The sequence below is a fragment of the Drosophila elegans genome, unplaced genomic scaffold (assembly GCF_018152505.1).
Source record: "Drosophila elegans isolate 14027-0461.03 unplaced genomic scaffold, ASM1815250v1 contig_208, whole genome shotgun sequence".
NCBI classification, from domain to species: Eukaryota; Metazoa; Arthropoda; class Insecta; order Diptera; family Drosophilidae; genus Drosophila; species Drosophila elegans.
In genome coordinates this window covers 22414127-22427411 of record NW_024545578.1, presented here as the reverse complement: position 1 = coordinate 22427411, position 13285 = coordinate 22414127, and the positions used below count along the sequence as shown (strand labels likewise).

Genomic DNA, 13285 nt, shown 5'->3' with positions numbered 1-13285 from the left:
CAAGGAAACGTTTTTCAAAAGTGAAAGTAATTAGCTTTATTTAAATGCACCCAAAAAAAAATCTTAGGTTTTAGTTCTTAAAAGTGAGTGCTGAAAATAAACTGCAAACAGTATTTCAAAACTACATAATGTAATCCTTAAACTTTTTCGATTCATTTCTGTACCTAAGATTCTTAAACTATAGTCTAAGGCCTTCTTTATAAACCATGAAGTTTTCATTTTGATACATTCGTGGTATTTATTTAAAACTCATCTTATTCAGAATATTTTCATACCCAATAATTTAAAATTCATGTAACTAAGTTTAGTTTCTATAAACATATTTTGGGTGTGTTTTTCATACAGATTTTTTCTCAATAATAAAAATGTTTTGAATATTATAATAATTAGCTTTTACTGGACTTTTTCTAGCTTTGAGATTTAAGACAGGACCACAGCACTTAATACATGTGTTATGAAAAAACACATTCCAAGGCTCTGAAAACTTTTTTTAAGTTAAAAAAAACATATATCTTTAAATAAAAAATAAAAAATACTTAACAAATCTATGCAGTTTAACTTTTGTAAATAATTCCCTAAAAACCCACTCAATTTCTCGCATTGAGAGTAGAAGACCCCTTAAGAATACTTTTCTAAATACAGCATTTTCTAAATTTACTTAAATATTTTCCCACCTACAAACTATTGTATTACTACATTACATTTTCCCCGATTTTTCCAGTTGTATTTCAGTTGGGCCCTTAACCCCCGAAGCATTTAAAGGTGAGCCATATCAACAGGCACTCTATGGGTGAAATCTCTTGCCAACGGTTGCCAAGCTCTTAGTTTGCTATTATTCCTTTGTTTTCGCCTCGTCTTTCTTTAATTATAAAGCTACACGGAGCCGTCTCACACTCCGTTCCATACATATAAATATATATAGGTTTTTATAGCACTACAGCCGAAAAACCGAGAAAAAAAAACAAGGGAAAAGTAGAGGAAAAACTCATATTCCCATTGGCATCAAATTGTCTGCACGACAAGGTAACAGAGTATTAAAAATTTCAGCACCAGCAACAGAATTTTCTGTTCTGACCATCGCTCGCCAGAGATATTTTCCCGGCCCCTTTCCCTGGCTTTTCACAGAATTTCCCTAGCAACGCAAGCCGCTTAACGCAGCCAACTGCCAAATGTAAATATACTCCAACCCCAAACCGACAAAAAAATATAAAACTTTCTTAATAATACAACGGGCAGCAGAAAAAAAAAAACAAGGCCCAGAAGGAGGAGAAGACTCGGTCCAAGGCGACGCAGACCCGCGAGGAAAATTCGCATTGTTTTCAGCTTTTCAGCGCCCAAACAACAACCGAAAGCGGAAAGCCGGGGCTGCGAAATAAGTGGGCGTGGCTTTGGGTTTCTGGGGTTTCCCAGAACCGGGGGACCGGCGTTGGGAACTTAAAAACTTTGGCCATATCCCGCAGCTATGAACAACAGCAATCAATTTTCACATGCCGGCGAACAAATGTGCCGCGCCAGGATGTCCCCCCGTCGAACAGGGAGAAGGAGTTTAAAATTATAATGCGAAGAGGTCCTCAGACAGGACTATCTTCAAACTAGGCAAACAGGGGAGAACACTTGACAAAAATGATCAAGGCATTCCACAGGGAAGTCCAACAGTAATTAAGCCTTTCAAGTGCAAATTAGGTCTTCTTTAGAAACAATTTGTAGCCATAAGTTAAAATAGTTTCAAATACAATGGTCTAATTAAAAACTATAATGGTTTCTTAGATAAAATCACATATTTTTGCTGAGTCATATCCCAGAATTGAGAATATTCTGATAAACAAAATTTTGTATTGTTATTAAAGTACTCACAGAAAGACTTAAGGTCCAAACAGCGGAAATAATATTATTAGCAAAACTCCAAAACTGGTAAATGTTCTTTTGTCAATCAGTAACGGAGCTCACTTAAAAAACTGAAAGGTTTGTTAGGCACTAACTGAACAGTTGACTGCGTTTTCTTTTTAAACAGTGTTGTAAAAATGAAGTATGGTATTACTTTGAAAGGTGTTGGTAATATTTAATGAGACCTTTTTACCTATAGTGTTAGACAATTTGCAATGGTAATTTACATTGGTATTATTGTTTGCATTTAAGAACAAGAAAGGAAGCAAACTCTGGTTATTATTTTTAGCTCAAGTATTTGATCGTTTCATGGCAGCTTTATGATATCGTTTGGTTCCCAAAGGAGCTATATGATATAGTCGTCAGATTCACAAGTCATACAAGTTTGGCAACAAAAGGGAAGGAAAGAAAAAAAAAGGACTATTTGTAATTAAAATAATAAAGCTCAATAAATACTATATTTAAAATTGAATATATGTATTTTAACCTTTCTTTAACTCTATTATAAATAGAAAAATGAGAACAATTAAAAAAGTTTGTTGGAAGGTCTGCAGTTGAAACTGTGGCAAATAATAAAATTAAGTCGGAAATCATTGCCGGGCAAGTCACGCCCTCAAAAGCCATTTCAAAAAGTCACCGTTCCACATTTTAAGCGGTTGGCAGTAGTTTAGCGATGTTGCCCGCTGTCATATTTGCCAAGCGCTTCACATCGAATCGCAATCAGTACGGATAGATGGATGGTTGGATGGAGTACGTCTATATATACCTATATCGTGTGGCCGAGGGATGAGAGACGAGGGCCGAGGGCTGGGGACTGGGTGCCAAACGTTGATTAATTTCTCGTTTTTACGCCATTTTCTATTTGTCTTGTGCGGTAATTACGACAAGTCCTTGAAGGAGGATGGATGGCCAGATGCTTAGACAGCCGGCCAACTTCCTGCCGCGTGTCCAAGACAAACACTAAAATTGCCGAGCAGTGGAGTCCGGCGGTCCTGTTCCGTAACGTTCCGTTCCACTCCGCCGGACGGACTGCTTCCGGTAATTGAATCAAACGAAGCAGCATTAGTATTAGCTTCTTATGGTCGCTCGGTATCGCTCGGGAGATGCGATCCTCCTCTGGCATAACTCTGTTTATTTTTGTAAATTAATTTTTAATTTAATGTACGTGTGGTGGGCGACGCGTTGGTATCACGCCTCGATGACTGAAGCGACAGGAAGTGGGCGTGGCCAAGGACCCTCCACCTTCCACCTACCAACCACCCAAAAGCAACAGCGAAAGCAAAACAAAAGTGGAAAGCCAAACACAATTGGGCATTGATGCAGAAGTTTGTATTCTCTAAAGTGAAAATTACTAGAGAGAACGAAGAATTTGTATTAACATAACTTAGTCACTGCGTATTTTCATAAATCAATAATTAATGGTTAAGCTTCTTAAAATTTCATAAAACAAAAGTGATTAAATGGTAGTGCACACTGTTAGTGTACAAATACTACTACTACCATTTTCAATAATAAGTTACGACTAAAGCGTTTGTTACTTTCAGAAAACTTAAGTAATTTTTTATAAAACACTGCACGAAACCAAAATGAATTTAGTCATTTTCTTATTTATTGAAGTATAAATATTTGTTAAAAACTTGAATATATAAGACAAAAACCGCGGGAAATACAAAACTTTCTTTAAAATCTGAGAAATTGGACAAATTAAAAAAAAAACATTTAAGTGCAGTATGGTAAATGAATTTGTTTACCGTTGCAAAGGTTATTATTACTTTTAGATGCTTGTAACGCAGAAAATCAAACGTTTACCACTTTTAAAAGTAAATAATTTCATTTTTAAATAAGCATTTATATTTGCCATAGAAAGATCTCAATATGCGTTGCGTTGTGTCTGTGTGTATGAATATATTTCTTGATTAGCGTCACTGAACTTAACTTTTCCGAAAGACATATTTTTATTGATTTTTTATTAATTTATTTTATTTTTTTTGTAGTTGTATGTACTTAAAAATGGTTACCTTATATTATTTTTGTTTAGAAAAAAATGAACTCTTGGAGAACTGAATTATTAATAGTTGGAGGACCACTATAAAATGTTGTAATATTTATATATAGCAATTAGATGGCACTTCGAAGTTAAAGATAAGGGTCCAAAACTAAGCAAGTCAAATACGGTTTCGTTTCCATGATTCCATGATAATATCAAAATATGTTTCGCACTTATATCGCTGTCCACGGACCGCTCAACAAACCGCTAATACCCTTAATTTCAAAACAGGACCAACACAGCACCCAAAAGGTCCAGTAGATGAAGTAAATAGCCCCAGCTCCACACTCAAATATAAAGTAGGAAAAACAGTTTTCAGCTGGTCAGCAGGCTGTCGAAAAATAAAAGTAAAACAAAGTGGGACGGCGTTGAAGGGGCGAAGTGGTCGACTACGATATAAAGCGAAAAGACGACGAAATACTTTTTCAAGATAAACGGAAACAAGCCAAGATGGAATTAATTTTCCGCTTTGAACAAACAAGCGGATGTAAATAAAAAAAAAAGAAACACAGAAAAATAAACCAGGAACCAGCAGCAACCTAGAGAATTCAGCGAAGAAGTCGACGTCAAAGTCAAAGGAGTGGGGAGAAGGACCTTCAAAGGGGGGCCCAAAGGAAGTAGTCGCATCTTAGGCCAAGGGGAGTTTTGGGTGGAAAAGTCCGCAGAACAGGAGCTACGATGTCTGCCAAGTTTAGCAAGTTCAGTCTGGACACGGGCTGGCCCAACGTTATGTGCTGTTAATGACTGTACAAGAAGTTTAATTGTACGGCTGCCTACACGGAGAAAAAGAAACTTAAAATAAGTAGGAGTAGATATTCTATTCAAATTATTTATACATTTAAAGCTTCAGTTTGAACACAAAATAGCAAATTCTTTTTTTAATACAAATAATTGTTATAATAAGCAAATCAAGTAATTTTTATTGAATCATAGAATTATTATTATAGCATGCTCTATGGACTTATACAAAAAATTAATGGTTTGTGAGGAGTTATTGAAAAAATGTACTTGTAAGTACTTGTAAACTATATATTTTTAAGAAATTACTCAATTTAATTAATATCTATTCAAATCTTCAATTTTATAAAATAAAATAAAATAAAATAAAATAAAATAAAATAAAATAAAATAAAATAAAATAAAATAAAATAAATAATAAAGTGATTGCTATATTTATTGTCACAAAGTTTTTAATATTAAATAATTCAAGGTTTGCCTTTTTAATTTTAATTTTATCAGCCTTTTTGTTAATTTTATTAGGATACGCTTAAGGATCTGTAACATAATAATGGCAAGTACATCATACAAACGCTTTTTGGTGTTTTAACTTTTGTTCCCCTTTAAGAACTTTAGAACAAGTTTTATATTTCGAGAAAACGCAAGCTCTTTTGCTAAAATTTGTCAACTAAACAGATAACATTTTATAATTGTATATATGTACTCTACAATTTGTGCGTGTGTAGATGGAAAACTTTGGGGAAAAAGAGGGATGCGGTATGGGAAATGAAGGTGGCCCCCAGATGGGCGTGTGGCAATGCTACACACACGCATATTGACAAATTGCAATTTAAATAGACAGCAATAAGTTAAACAGACGCACACATTCACGCATTAACATTGTGTGCAAATCGGGGGAGTGAGGTTGGCAGGCAGTTGGAGGCAGCCAAAAACACGCCACGTCTAATTAGTTTAGCTCGGCGCTCGGGGAGGTCAGGGGGCATCAATCGGCCGAGATGCTAGAGATGAGCAATAATTAGGCAAAAAGTTAATGCGACGAGGGAATTACAATGCATTTAGCCACGAATGGCTGGCAAAAACTTGTGACATAAATTAGACTGCGATGTCCAGGATAAATGATGAATTATGATCATTTTCTGCATAAATGCTAACATCAATAAGCTTTAAGGCAGTCTTATTCAAAAAAGAAAGCTAAATAACAATAATTTCAATTTTACAAATTATAATGTTTTTAAATTTTAAACGTTTTAAAAGCTGTTAATAAGAATCATTTTCAACACAAAACGTTTTTCTAAGATTTATTATAGTTGTAATATTATAAAAAATTACTTTTATAGGGACAGAATCTACAACTTGTTTAGAATACTATGTATATTTTTATAATACTTAGTTCGGGCCTTTGAACCTTGCATATAGCAGCGAGTAATGACTCTATTGCACAACTTTAAAGGTGTACAGACTGTAAAGGGGTTAACAAAAATTTGGAGATTGAAAATAAAGTTTATATTTGTCAAAAATAGCCAAGGAAGTCTAATGCGAAGATATCCTGGTTTGCTGAAACCACCAACGATTTAAGAGTTTGCATTCCACCCGAAAATCGGCATCGAGAGTTAAATATTTGTCCTTATATTAACACTATACTCATAATTTTGAACAACGAAAATTGAATTATGCTGTGTTTGGTACCATAAACTTGGTAACTAATGGTTGAGGATGAGGTATGGGTAGAATACAAAGGCTTAGGAAGATGTCAATGAGAAAGGCAGACGAATAATGCAGCACGTGCAGGGCGACTCTTATTTGCTACGAAATTTTGTAAGCTAGTTGCAAGTGGTTTCAGTCCCTCGGAAAGATTGACGGCGTTTGTTGGCTGAGTAATGGTTATCTAAAAGGATTTAAGTCAATTTTTAAAAAGTCAATATTGTTGCCTTGGACTATTTTTTAGGCTTTTTTGACGGACTTAATTTAAATCATTTATTTTACCTTGTCTTAAGCACGTTTCTCGCGATACAATTTTATTTTTTTTTTTGGTGTGATTCTTTTCATACTCAATTTTCATTTAATAATAATAGTTAATATTGAGTTCAAATTAATTTTATTAAAAAATGTATGTTTATTTAATCTTAATCTCTGTTTTTCGAAAATAGTGTGGAGAAAGTCAAAGTTTAACTAAAGGTTATATCCCAATAAATCTCATCTCTAATTTCCCCATCCCAGGAAGAATTCATTTACCAACCAAATACATTAAGGCGTTTTTACGGCTGGCCCACAAATTTCCTTTCGCATTTGGCACAATAGTTGCCATTTTATCGAAGTAGGATATCTGAATCTGAGATGGTTTTATTTGTTGTTGTTTCAGTTTGTGTGTGGCAAATATTGATGGAAACATTTACGCACACAGGCACACAATTAAACACGTTTACAAACGCTGATCAGCAGCAGACACACACACACACACACTCTCAAATAGAGATGAATAGAGGGTAAGTAGTAATTGATGAGTTTCCGTTTATGGGAACATCAATCATACGCACTGTATGCCAACGCATTGCAACCAGGTTAAACAAATAACTCAATAAACACCAACTAGAAGTATATTCGCGTCTGTCTTTATTTGGCAATGCATTGTCAAAATCTAACTAAGAATTTGTACACGGGTTTATTCTGTACATATATGTTAACTCTATATTTCGGGCTTCCTTATGGAAGCCACAGTTGCTGTTGATTCGGTTGCGTTTGATTTGGTGACGACCGGTAAACTCTGCCTCTTGGTCCAGCACAGAATATTCACCCAGATCAGACCGCAAACACCCATATAAATAACTCGGAATCGGGGCGCCACCAAGGAAAAGTTCAATGCCTGAGCGGGTAGCCAGAAAACACAAGAACGCACGAAGGTCGGCACGAACTTCTCGCGCAATTCCAGGAAAGTATCCTCAGAGCCCTCCATAATGGACATGCCTTAAAAAAAATGCACTTTAGTCTTTATTTTTTAAATTAATTAATATTAGCTTTTTAATTTAAGAGAAATATAAGACTTTCAGAACACAGAACACATTACTTATCGAATCTCCATCATGCTGTTAACTATTCAAAATGGTTGAGAAATATAAAAATCAAATATTAAAAATTTCAAGGCAATCTAAAAAACCAAAATACTTCATTTTCTAATTGATTTTTTTGTATAAATTAAATATTTTTGAAAAGGAACTTTTAGTTTTGTTGTAAAATAACGCTGTAAAAATGTTTTATGTTATGTTTTAGTTAAGCGAAACTTATATTTATATTTATTATAAAGCAAAACTTTAAAAGTTTCAAATATTTGAAAATACATATATATTATTATGTATTATTCTGGAAAGTTGTTAAATACTCTTTTTACAGGAGCCTATAATATTACAATGCTTTAATAATAGATATTTCAAACAACTGATTAGCCAATAAAAACTTTGGTAAAAACGATAAAGCAACTTACCTGCATAAAACACAGTCAGTAGATATGGCGTTAAGACAAATTGATCCAATACCAATTTTTTTACTATAACGATTTTGGTAGTGCCGGGAAGAACGCGATCTAACCATTTATACCTAAGAAATTTGTAATTGAATTAGTGTAAAATAAATCTTTATTCACCTTTGATTTAATCAAAAATGCAGAAGCAGGCAAGATGAGTAAGAATTTGTAAAGTTTATAGATTGCTTTGTGGACTAATCATTAATCATTTGTTTTTGAAATACAAATTATTTACATGTACGTTTGAGTTTAGTTTATGGTGTTAATTTTTTAGTAAGTGTTAATTATATATATATATATTTCGTATTCCTGCAATTTTGGTGTATGTATATCGTTGTGTATTTTCTGGTTTCAGCGTGTTTATTTATCCTTGTGTGTTTTCTGTTTTTTATTGTTTGGTGTTGGTTTTGGTGCTTCTTCTTAGCTGATTTCCTTTATACTTTATCATTCATAACTTACATTGCATTTTGCTTTTTATGGTCGTGCACATATGCCTCAATTGCTTAGTGCGTTGCGTGCTTTTCTCGATAGCTTTCCCCTCTTTTTAATCTTAGAGGAAAAGCTTTGTGCTCTGGTGGCAGATGGTGCTTCTAAAGAGAAAGTGTGAAGAGAAAGTGAGTGGCGAAGAGACATGCTCTTGACTTTGCGACACGTGCTCGTGGAGCTTTTACGAAATTGTAAACAAATTGATAAAAGTCGAAAACAACAACAGAAGCGTACGGCGAAGCAAATTGAGGAAATAAAAAGAATGGTTAAATGGCGAGCATGTAAATGTAAGTAAATTGACTGGTTCACCGATGTGTGAGTGTGCAGACACAACTGCGGTCAAGATAATAACTTTGATTGTTTTTCCGTTAAAACTCTAATTTTGCAATTGAATGAATGACGTCTAATAATAAAAAGTAAAAAATATGGTAATATAAAGTCAATATACTTTCAATTTTTTTAAAGAAATTACAAAAAATTAAATTTTTTTTAATTAATGAAACATATTTTAAAAAATAAATTCTTATTTTCTAAAGTTTTATGTGAAATTATCTATAAGTTCCGAACTTAAAATTTGTAAGAGATTATATCAAAGTTTAGCTAAGTAAGAATCTATAGATAGGGTTGTTAAATATTTTTTTTTTCTGAATATTTTTATGTTTTTAATAGAAAAAAAATGTTTGCATAGATAAATATTAAAATAAACAAAGAAAACTTAGAGCTATTACGTTGACCCCTGCTGTTTTTTATATACAAATAAAAGTACATATGTAAAATTTATTTATTTGGTGGGCACAAACCAAAAGTACAGGGTTGGGGCATAGACTGCGGTGCCCATCACAGCATATCTTCCTATTGTTGCATAATCGATATCCTCGCGCTCGGCCGCCGGCTACAAGGTACATAAATCTGATTAGAAATCGCCAGATACTCCTCGGGTACATCCCATCCCCGTATTCCCCACATTCTACACTAGATTACTATAACTTACGGCCAGCCAGCGTTTGGATGCGAATTGCTGCGAGTATTCGGCGCCCACATATAGACTCCCATAGATGGCGCTATTGGTGACGAATGGATATTGACGGAATAAAGAACGGACTCCCGATATCAAACGCGCCATTATCTTCCTCTGCTTGCTTAAATTCGATTAATTTTTTTTTATTGTATTTATTATAAATTTGTATAAATATTTCTTGAAAGCGGCCAGCCGCCAGCGTTGACGAAGCTTTACTGACGAAAATTTCCAAACTGCAGCTCAGCTGTTACAAAAGACAATCAGTGAGTAACAGAGAGCCAACAAAAAAAAATCAAAAAGAGAAAGGAGGTAACCTAAGAGAGAAAATACAAATGTTTACGTTTTTTTTAACGCTTGCAAAACACTAGGAGAAAATTCCATGTATGGCTTTTGTTGTTTAATAAAAGCTTGTAACTGCAGTTTGCTTTTGAGCAATATCTGCAGGTTGCTTATCATCCCATACAGATAAGATACGTTTTGAACAAACTAAAGAGAAATAAAAAGGCTTTATAATAATATGATATATCTCTGCAAAAATTTAATAACACAGTCAACAAAAAACTATTACCGGAAATTAAATACAAATATAAAAATAATTATAACTCGAAGTATTTTGTAAGTAAATGTGCATTTTTTTAAAAAACATCTTATGTATATAGACAAAAAGAAGTCACAGAACTTTTTATACTTAAAACGGTAATTCAATAAATCAACACTGCATTATAAATTTTATTTTCTTCTCCTTTAAGTACCAATTGTAAACAATGAACATATTTTTCCTTTATAAGACAGAAAACGTTAAATTACTTTGTACTAACATATATCTAGAACGTTTTCTGGTATTATTTGTTGTTCCTTAGATGTTTATCAAAATAAATTTAATTACTCGTATTTCCTGATTTTCAAGAGCTTTGCGTAAGTATTGGCAGGAAACACTTGGTTGTAATCTTTGTGAGGTATCTTAAAATAAACAAAGGTTTTCTCAAATAATTGCGCAGCTCGAAGGGTATAAAACTGATCAGTTCTATGGGGTGTCAATCAGTTATCGCAAAATGTTCATAAAATACACTGTGCTCTGGACACTTTCGGGCCTACTTTCTTTCGTTGGAGCTTTTCAAGTGATACCAGCGATTGAAGATGGTAATATTGTTTATAAAAACTACAGAATATTGTTTGTTATTCTTGAAATTTTTCTGAAGGAGTACCAGATTACCTGAACATTACAACAGCTCCATTCGTTAAGATCGGCCATGGCTATTATTACATTGAAACCAAAACGGCAAGAAACTGGTTTGATGCAACCGAATCTTGCCATCGAATGGACGCCTATCTAGTAGCTTTTGAGACCATTGAAGAATGGGATTTGGTAAATCAGTATCTGTTTAAGAATGGTATAGATAACGTGTACTGGACTTCAGGTGCCGATTTGGCAAATCGGGGAAAACATGACTGGTTTTCAACTGGTCAACCATTAACTTTAAATATCTGGTATCCGGGAGAACCAAATAATCTAAATGGGATCGAGCATTGTGACGCGCTGGGGGACCGAAGGTCTGCAACCAATTATAATGTGTTAAACGACATGAACTGTGAATCAGCCAAACTCTACATATGTGAAAGATTATATCCAAAGACAGCCTCGTTTGTTATTTGGTAATCGTGTTAAAGATAATAAACAAATATTGAATCAAAATGCATACTGAATAAAATATTATTGAAGTGTATTTTTTATATAACTGAAAAAGTAAATTTAATTATTATTTTTAGAGAAACACCAACCATTATATTAAACGTTTACTCAAAATGTTACCAGCTTTCTTCACTTTACAACCATGTCGTTCTTTATTATATCTTACAATAGTATAAATCTAAAAACAACGAAGTTTTACTGTTATTCTTTTACTAGTCTTGATTGTACTTGTGGGAGCTATATAATATAGTCGTCTGATCCGTCCTGTTCCGACTTATATACTTGAAAATAAACAAAAGGCTGTATTAAAGAATAAGTATTAATTCAATACTAAATAATATAAAGTCAATACTTTGTAGTTTCATTTCTATACAGAAAAATAAAAATTTTCAGTTAGAATTTATACTATTATAATATCAAACAAAAACACCTTTTAACGAGGTAAAAAAGTCGTAGTGATCGCACCTTCAACATATAAAATATCAGATATCAAATTTTGTGATGAAAAATGTGTAAGCGTTCGACTAAATAAAAGCAGGATTCAAGCCCCCAATCCAAATAACATTTTTTTGAGCGAAAAAGCGTATGCTAAAATATACAAACCCCCTGTTTTCAAATATGCAGTGAAACCATAACTAAAACTAATTGCTCATAACTCTTCCCGTTCATAAGGACGAATATTCGGAGTAACATGGGTAGATCGACCCTACTTATGATCCTGATCCAGGATATTTGAATGTATATACTTTATAGGATCGGCAACGCTTGCCTCTATCTGAGACATACTTCTAAAAAGTATTGAATACTTTTCCTATACGTGTAACGGGCTTAAAAAACAATGTTCTGATACTAAGAAACAACACATTATACGGATAATTCTGTTTTTCTTGACAATTACATGCCAATAGCAGTGTGTACAGTGTACAGTGTACAGTACATATTGACGGGAGACAATTGTCTTAATCTTATAGGCGAATTAAAATAAATAAATAGAAAACTGCGCACCTGGCAGGGGTATAAAGCAGCTTAGCTCAGCGATGTTTTAACCAGTAATTGAAAATGTTCGATAAATACACTGTGCTCTTGGTTATATTGGGGCTACTTTATTTCGTTGGAGCTTATCAAGTGATACCATTTATTGAAGATGGTAATTATATTAACATAAATAACACAGTAATGTTTTTAATACCTCAAACTATTATGCAGGAATACAAGATTACTTGAATATTATGACAGATCCATTCGTCAAAATCGGTCAAGGCCATTATTACATTGACACCAGGGAAAAGAAGAACTGGTTTGATGCATCCGAGACTTGTCATCGGATAAACGCCCATCTAATAGCTTTTGAGACCATCGAAGAATGGGATTTGGTTAATCAATATCTGCTTAAAAATCAGATTAATGATATATACTGGACTTCGGGTGCGGACTTGGCGAATCAGGGAAAACATGATTGGTTTTATTACAATGGAAATGAGCATTGTGGCGAGTTGCGTGGCCGACAAGCCCCAACTAATTACAACTCAACTAATGACAGCCAATGTGTATCAGACAGACACTACATTTGTGAGAAATCATACCCAATAACAGCTTCGCTTGTTTCCTGGTAATAGAAAATAAATTTAAAGTAAATCTGTTAACATTGTTATTTTTCGCTACCGGCTGAAAAACTTCATTAATCAAGTTTAAAATAAAAATTCACCAGCAAGTTCTACCTTAATCAAGTAGACATGCAGCCTCTCAGTCAGCAAAAAAAAAAAGAAATAAAAGCCGAGGAAAAAGCAACAAAACTTTAGCCCATAAAAATGCAATAAGTGTATCAAGTCTTGGAAACCCTTTCTGGCTAATGGCAATTTACGCACGACTAACAAACACCAGAGGAAACCTGCGAGGGAAAGCGGGGAA

General features: G+C 33.8%; 3 protein-coding genes across 4 annotated transcripts; 2 read left to right on the top strand and 1 right to left on the bottom strand.

Moving 5' to 3' along the window:
* Nucleotides 1-7262: 7262 nt before the first annotated feature.
* On the bottom strand, nucleotides 7263-9892 carry LOC108136022 (mpv17-like protein). 2 transcript variants are annotated; one of them, XM_017256949.2, is made up of 4 exons: nucleotides 9661-9892; nucleotides 9470-9561; nucleotides 8145-8257; nucleotides 7263-7630 (listed from the first exon to the last, which is right to left on the bottom strand). In XM_017256949.2, exons 1-4 carry the CDS (start codon nucleotides 9790-9792, stop codon nucleotides 7353-7355), a joined length of 615 nt encoding a protein of 204 aa, XP_017112438.1. In that variant the 5' UTR covers nucleotides 9793-9892; the 3' UTR covers nucleotides 7263-7352. The 2 variants fall into 2 exon arrangements, with proteins under 2 accessions (XP_017112438.1, XP_017112439.1); XM_017256950.2 differs by lacking the exon at nucleotides 9661-9892 and adding an exon at nucleotides 8643-8773 and having other exon boundaries at nucleotides 9470-9536.
* An 832-nt stretch (nucleotides 9893-10724) lies between these two features.
* Nucleotides 10725-11380, top strand: LOC108136028 (C-type lectin 37Da-like). Its single transcript, XM_017256960.2, has 2 exons — nucleotides 10725-10827; nucleotides 10887-11380. The coding sequence occupies exons 1-2, from the start codon at nucleotides 10740-10742 to the stop codon at nucleotides 11342-11344; spliced, it is 546 nt and encodes a 181-aa protein (XP_017112449.1). The 5' UTR covers nucleotides 10725-10739; the 3' UTR covers nucleotides 11345-11380.
* Nucleotides 11381-12391: 1011 nt separating this feature from the next.
* LOC108136038 (C-type lectin 37Da-like) lies at nucleotides 12392-13020 on the top strand. Its single transcript, XM_017256969.2, has 2 exons — nucleotides 12392-12524; nucleotides 12584-13020. Exons 1-2 carry the CDS (start codon nucleotides 12437-12439, stop codon nucleotides 12988-12990), a joined length of 495 nt encoding a protein of 164 aa, XP_017112458.1. The 5' UTR covers nucleotides 12392-12436; the 3' UTR covers nucleotides 12991-13020.
* The last annotated feature ends 265 nt before the right edge of the window (nucleotides 13021-13285 follow it).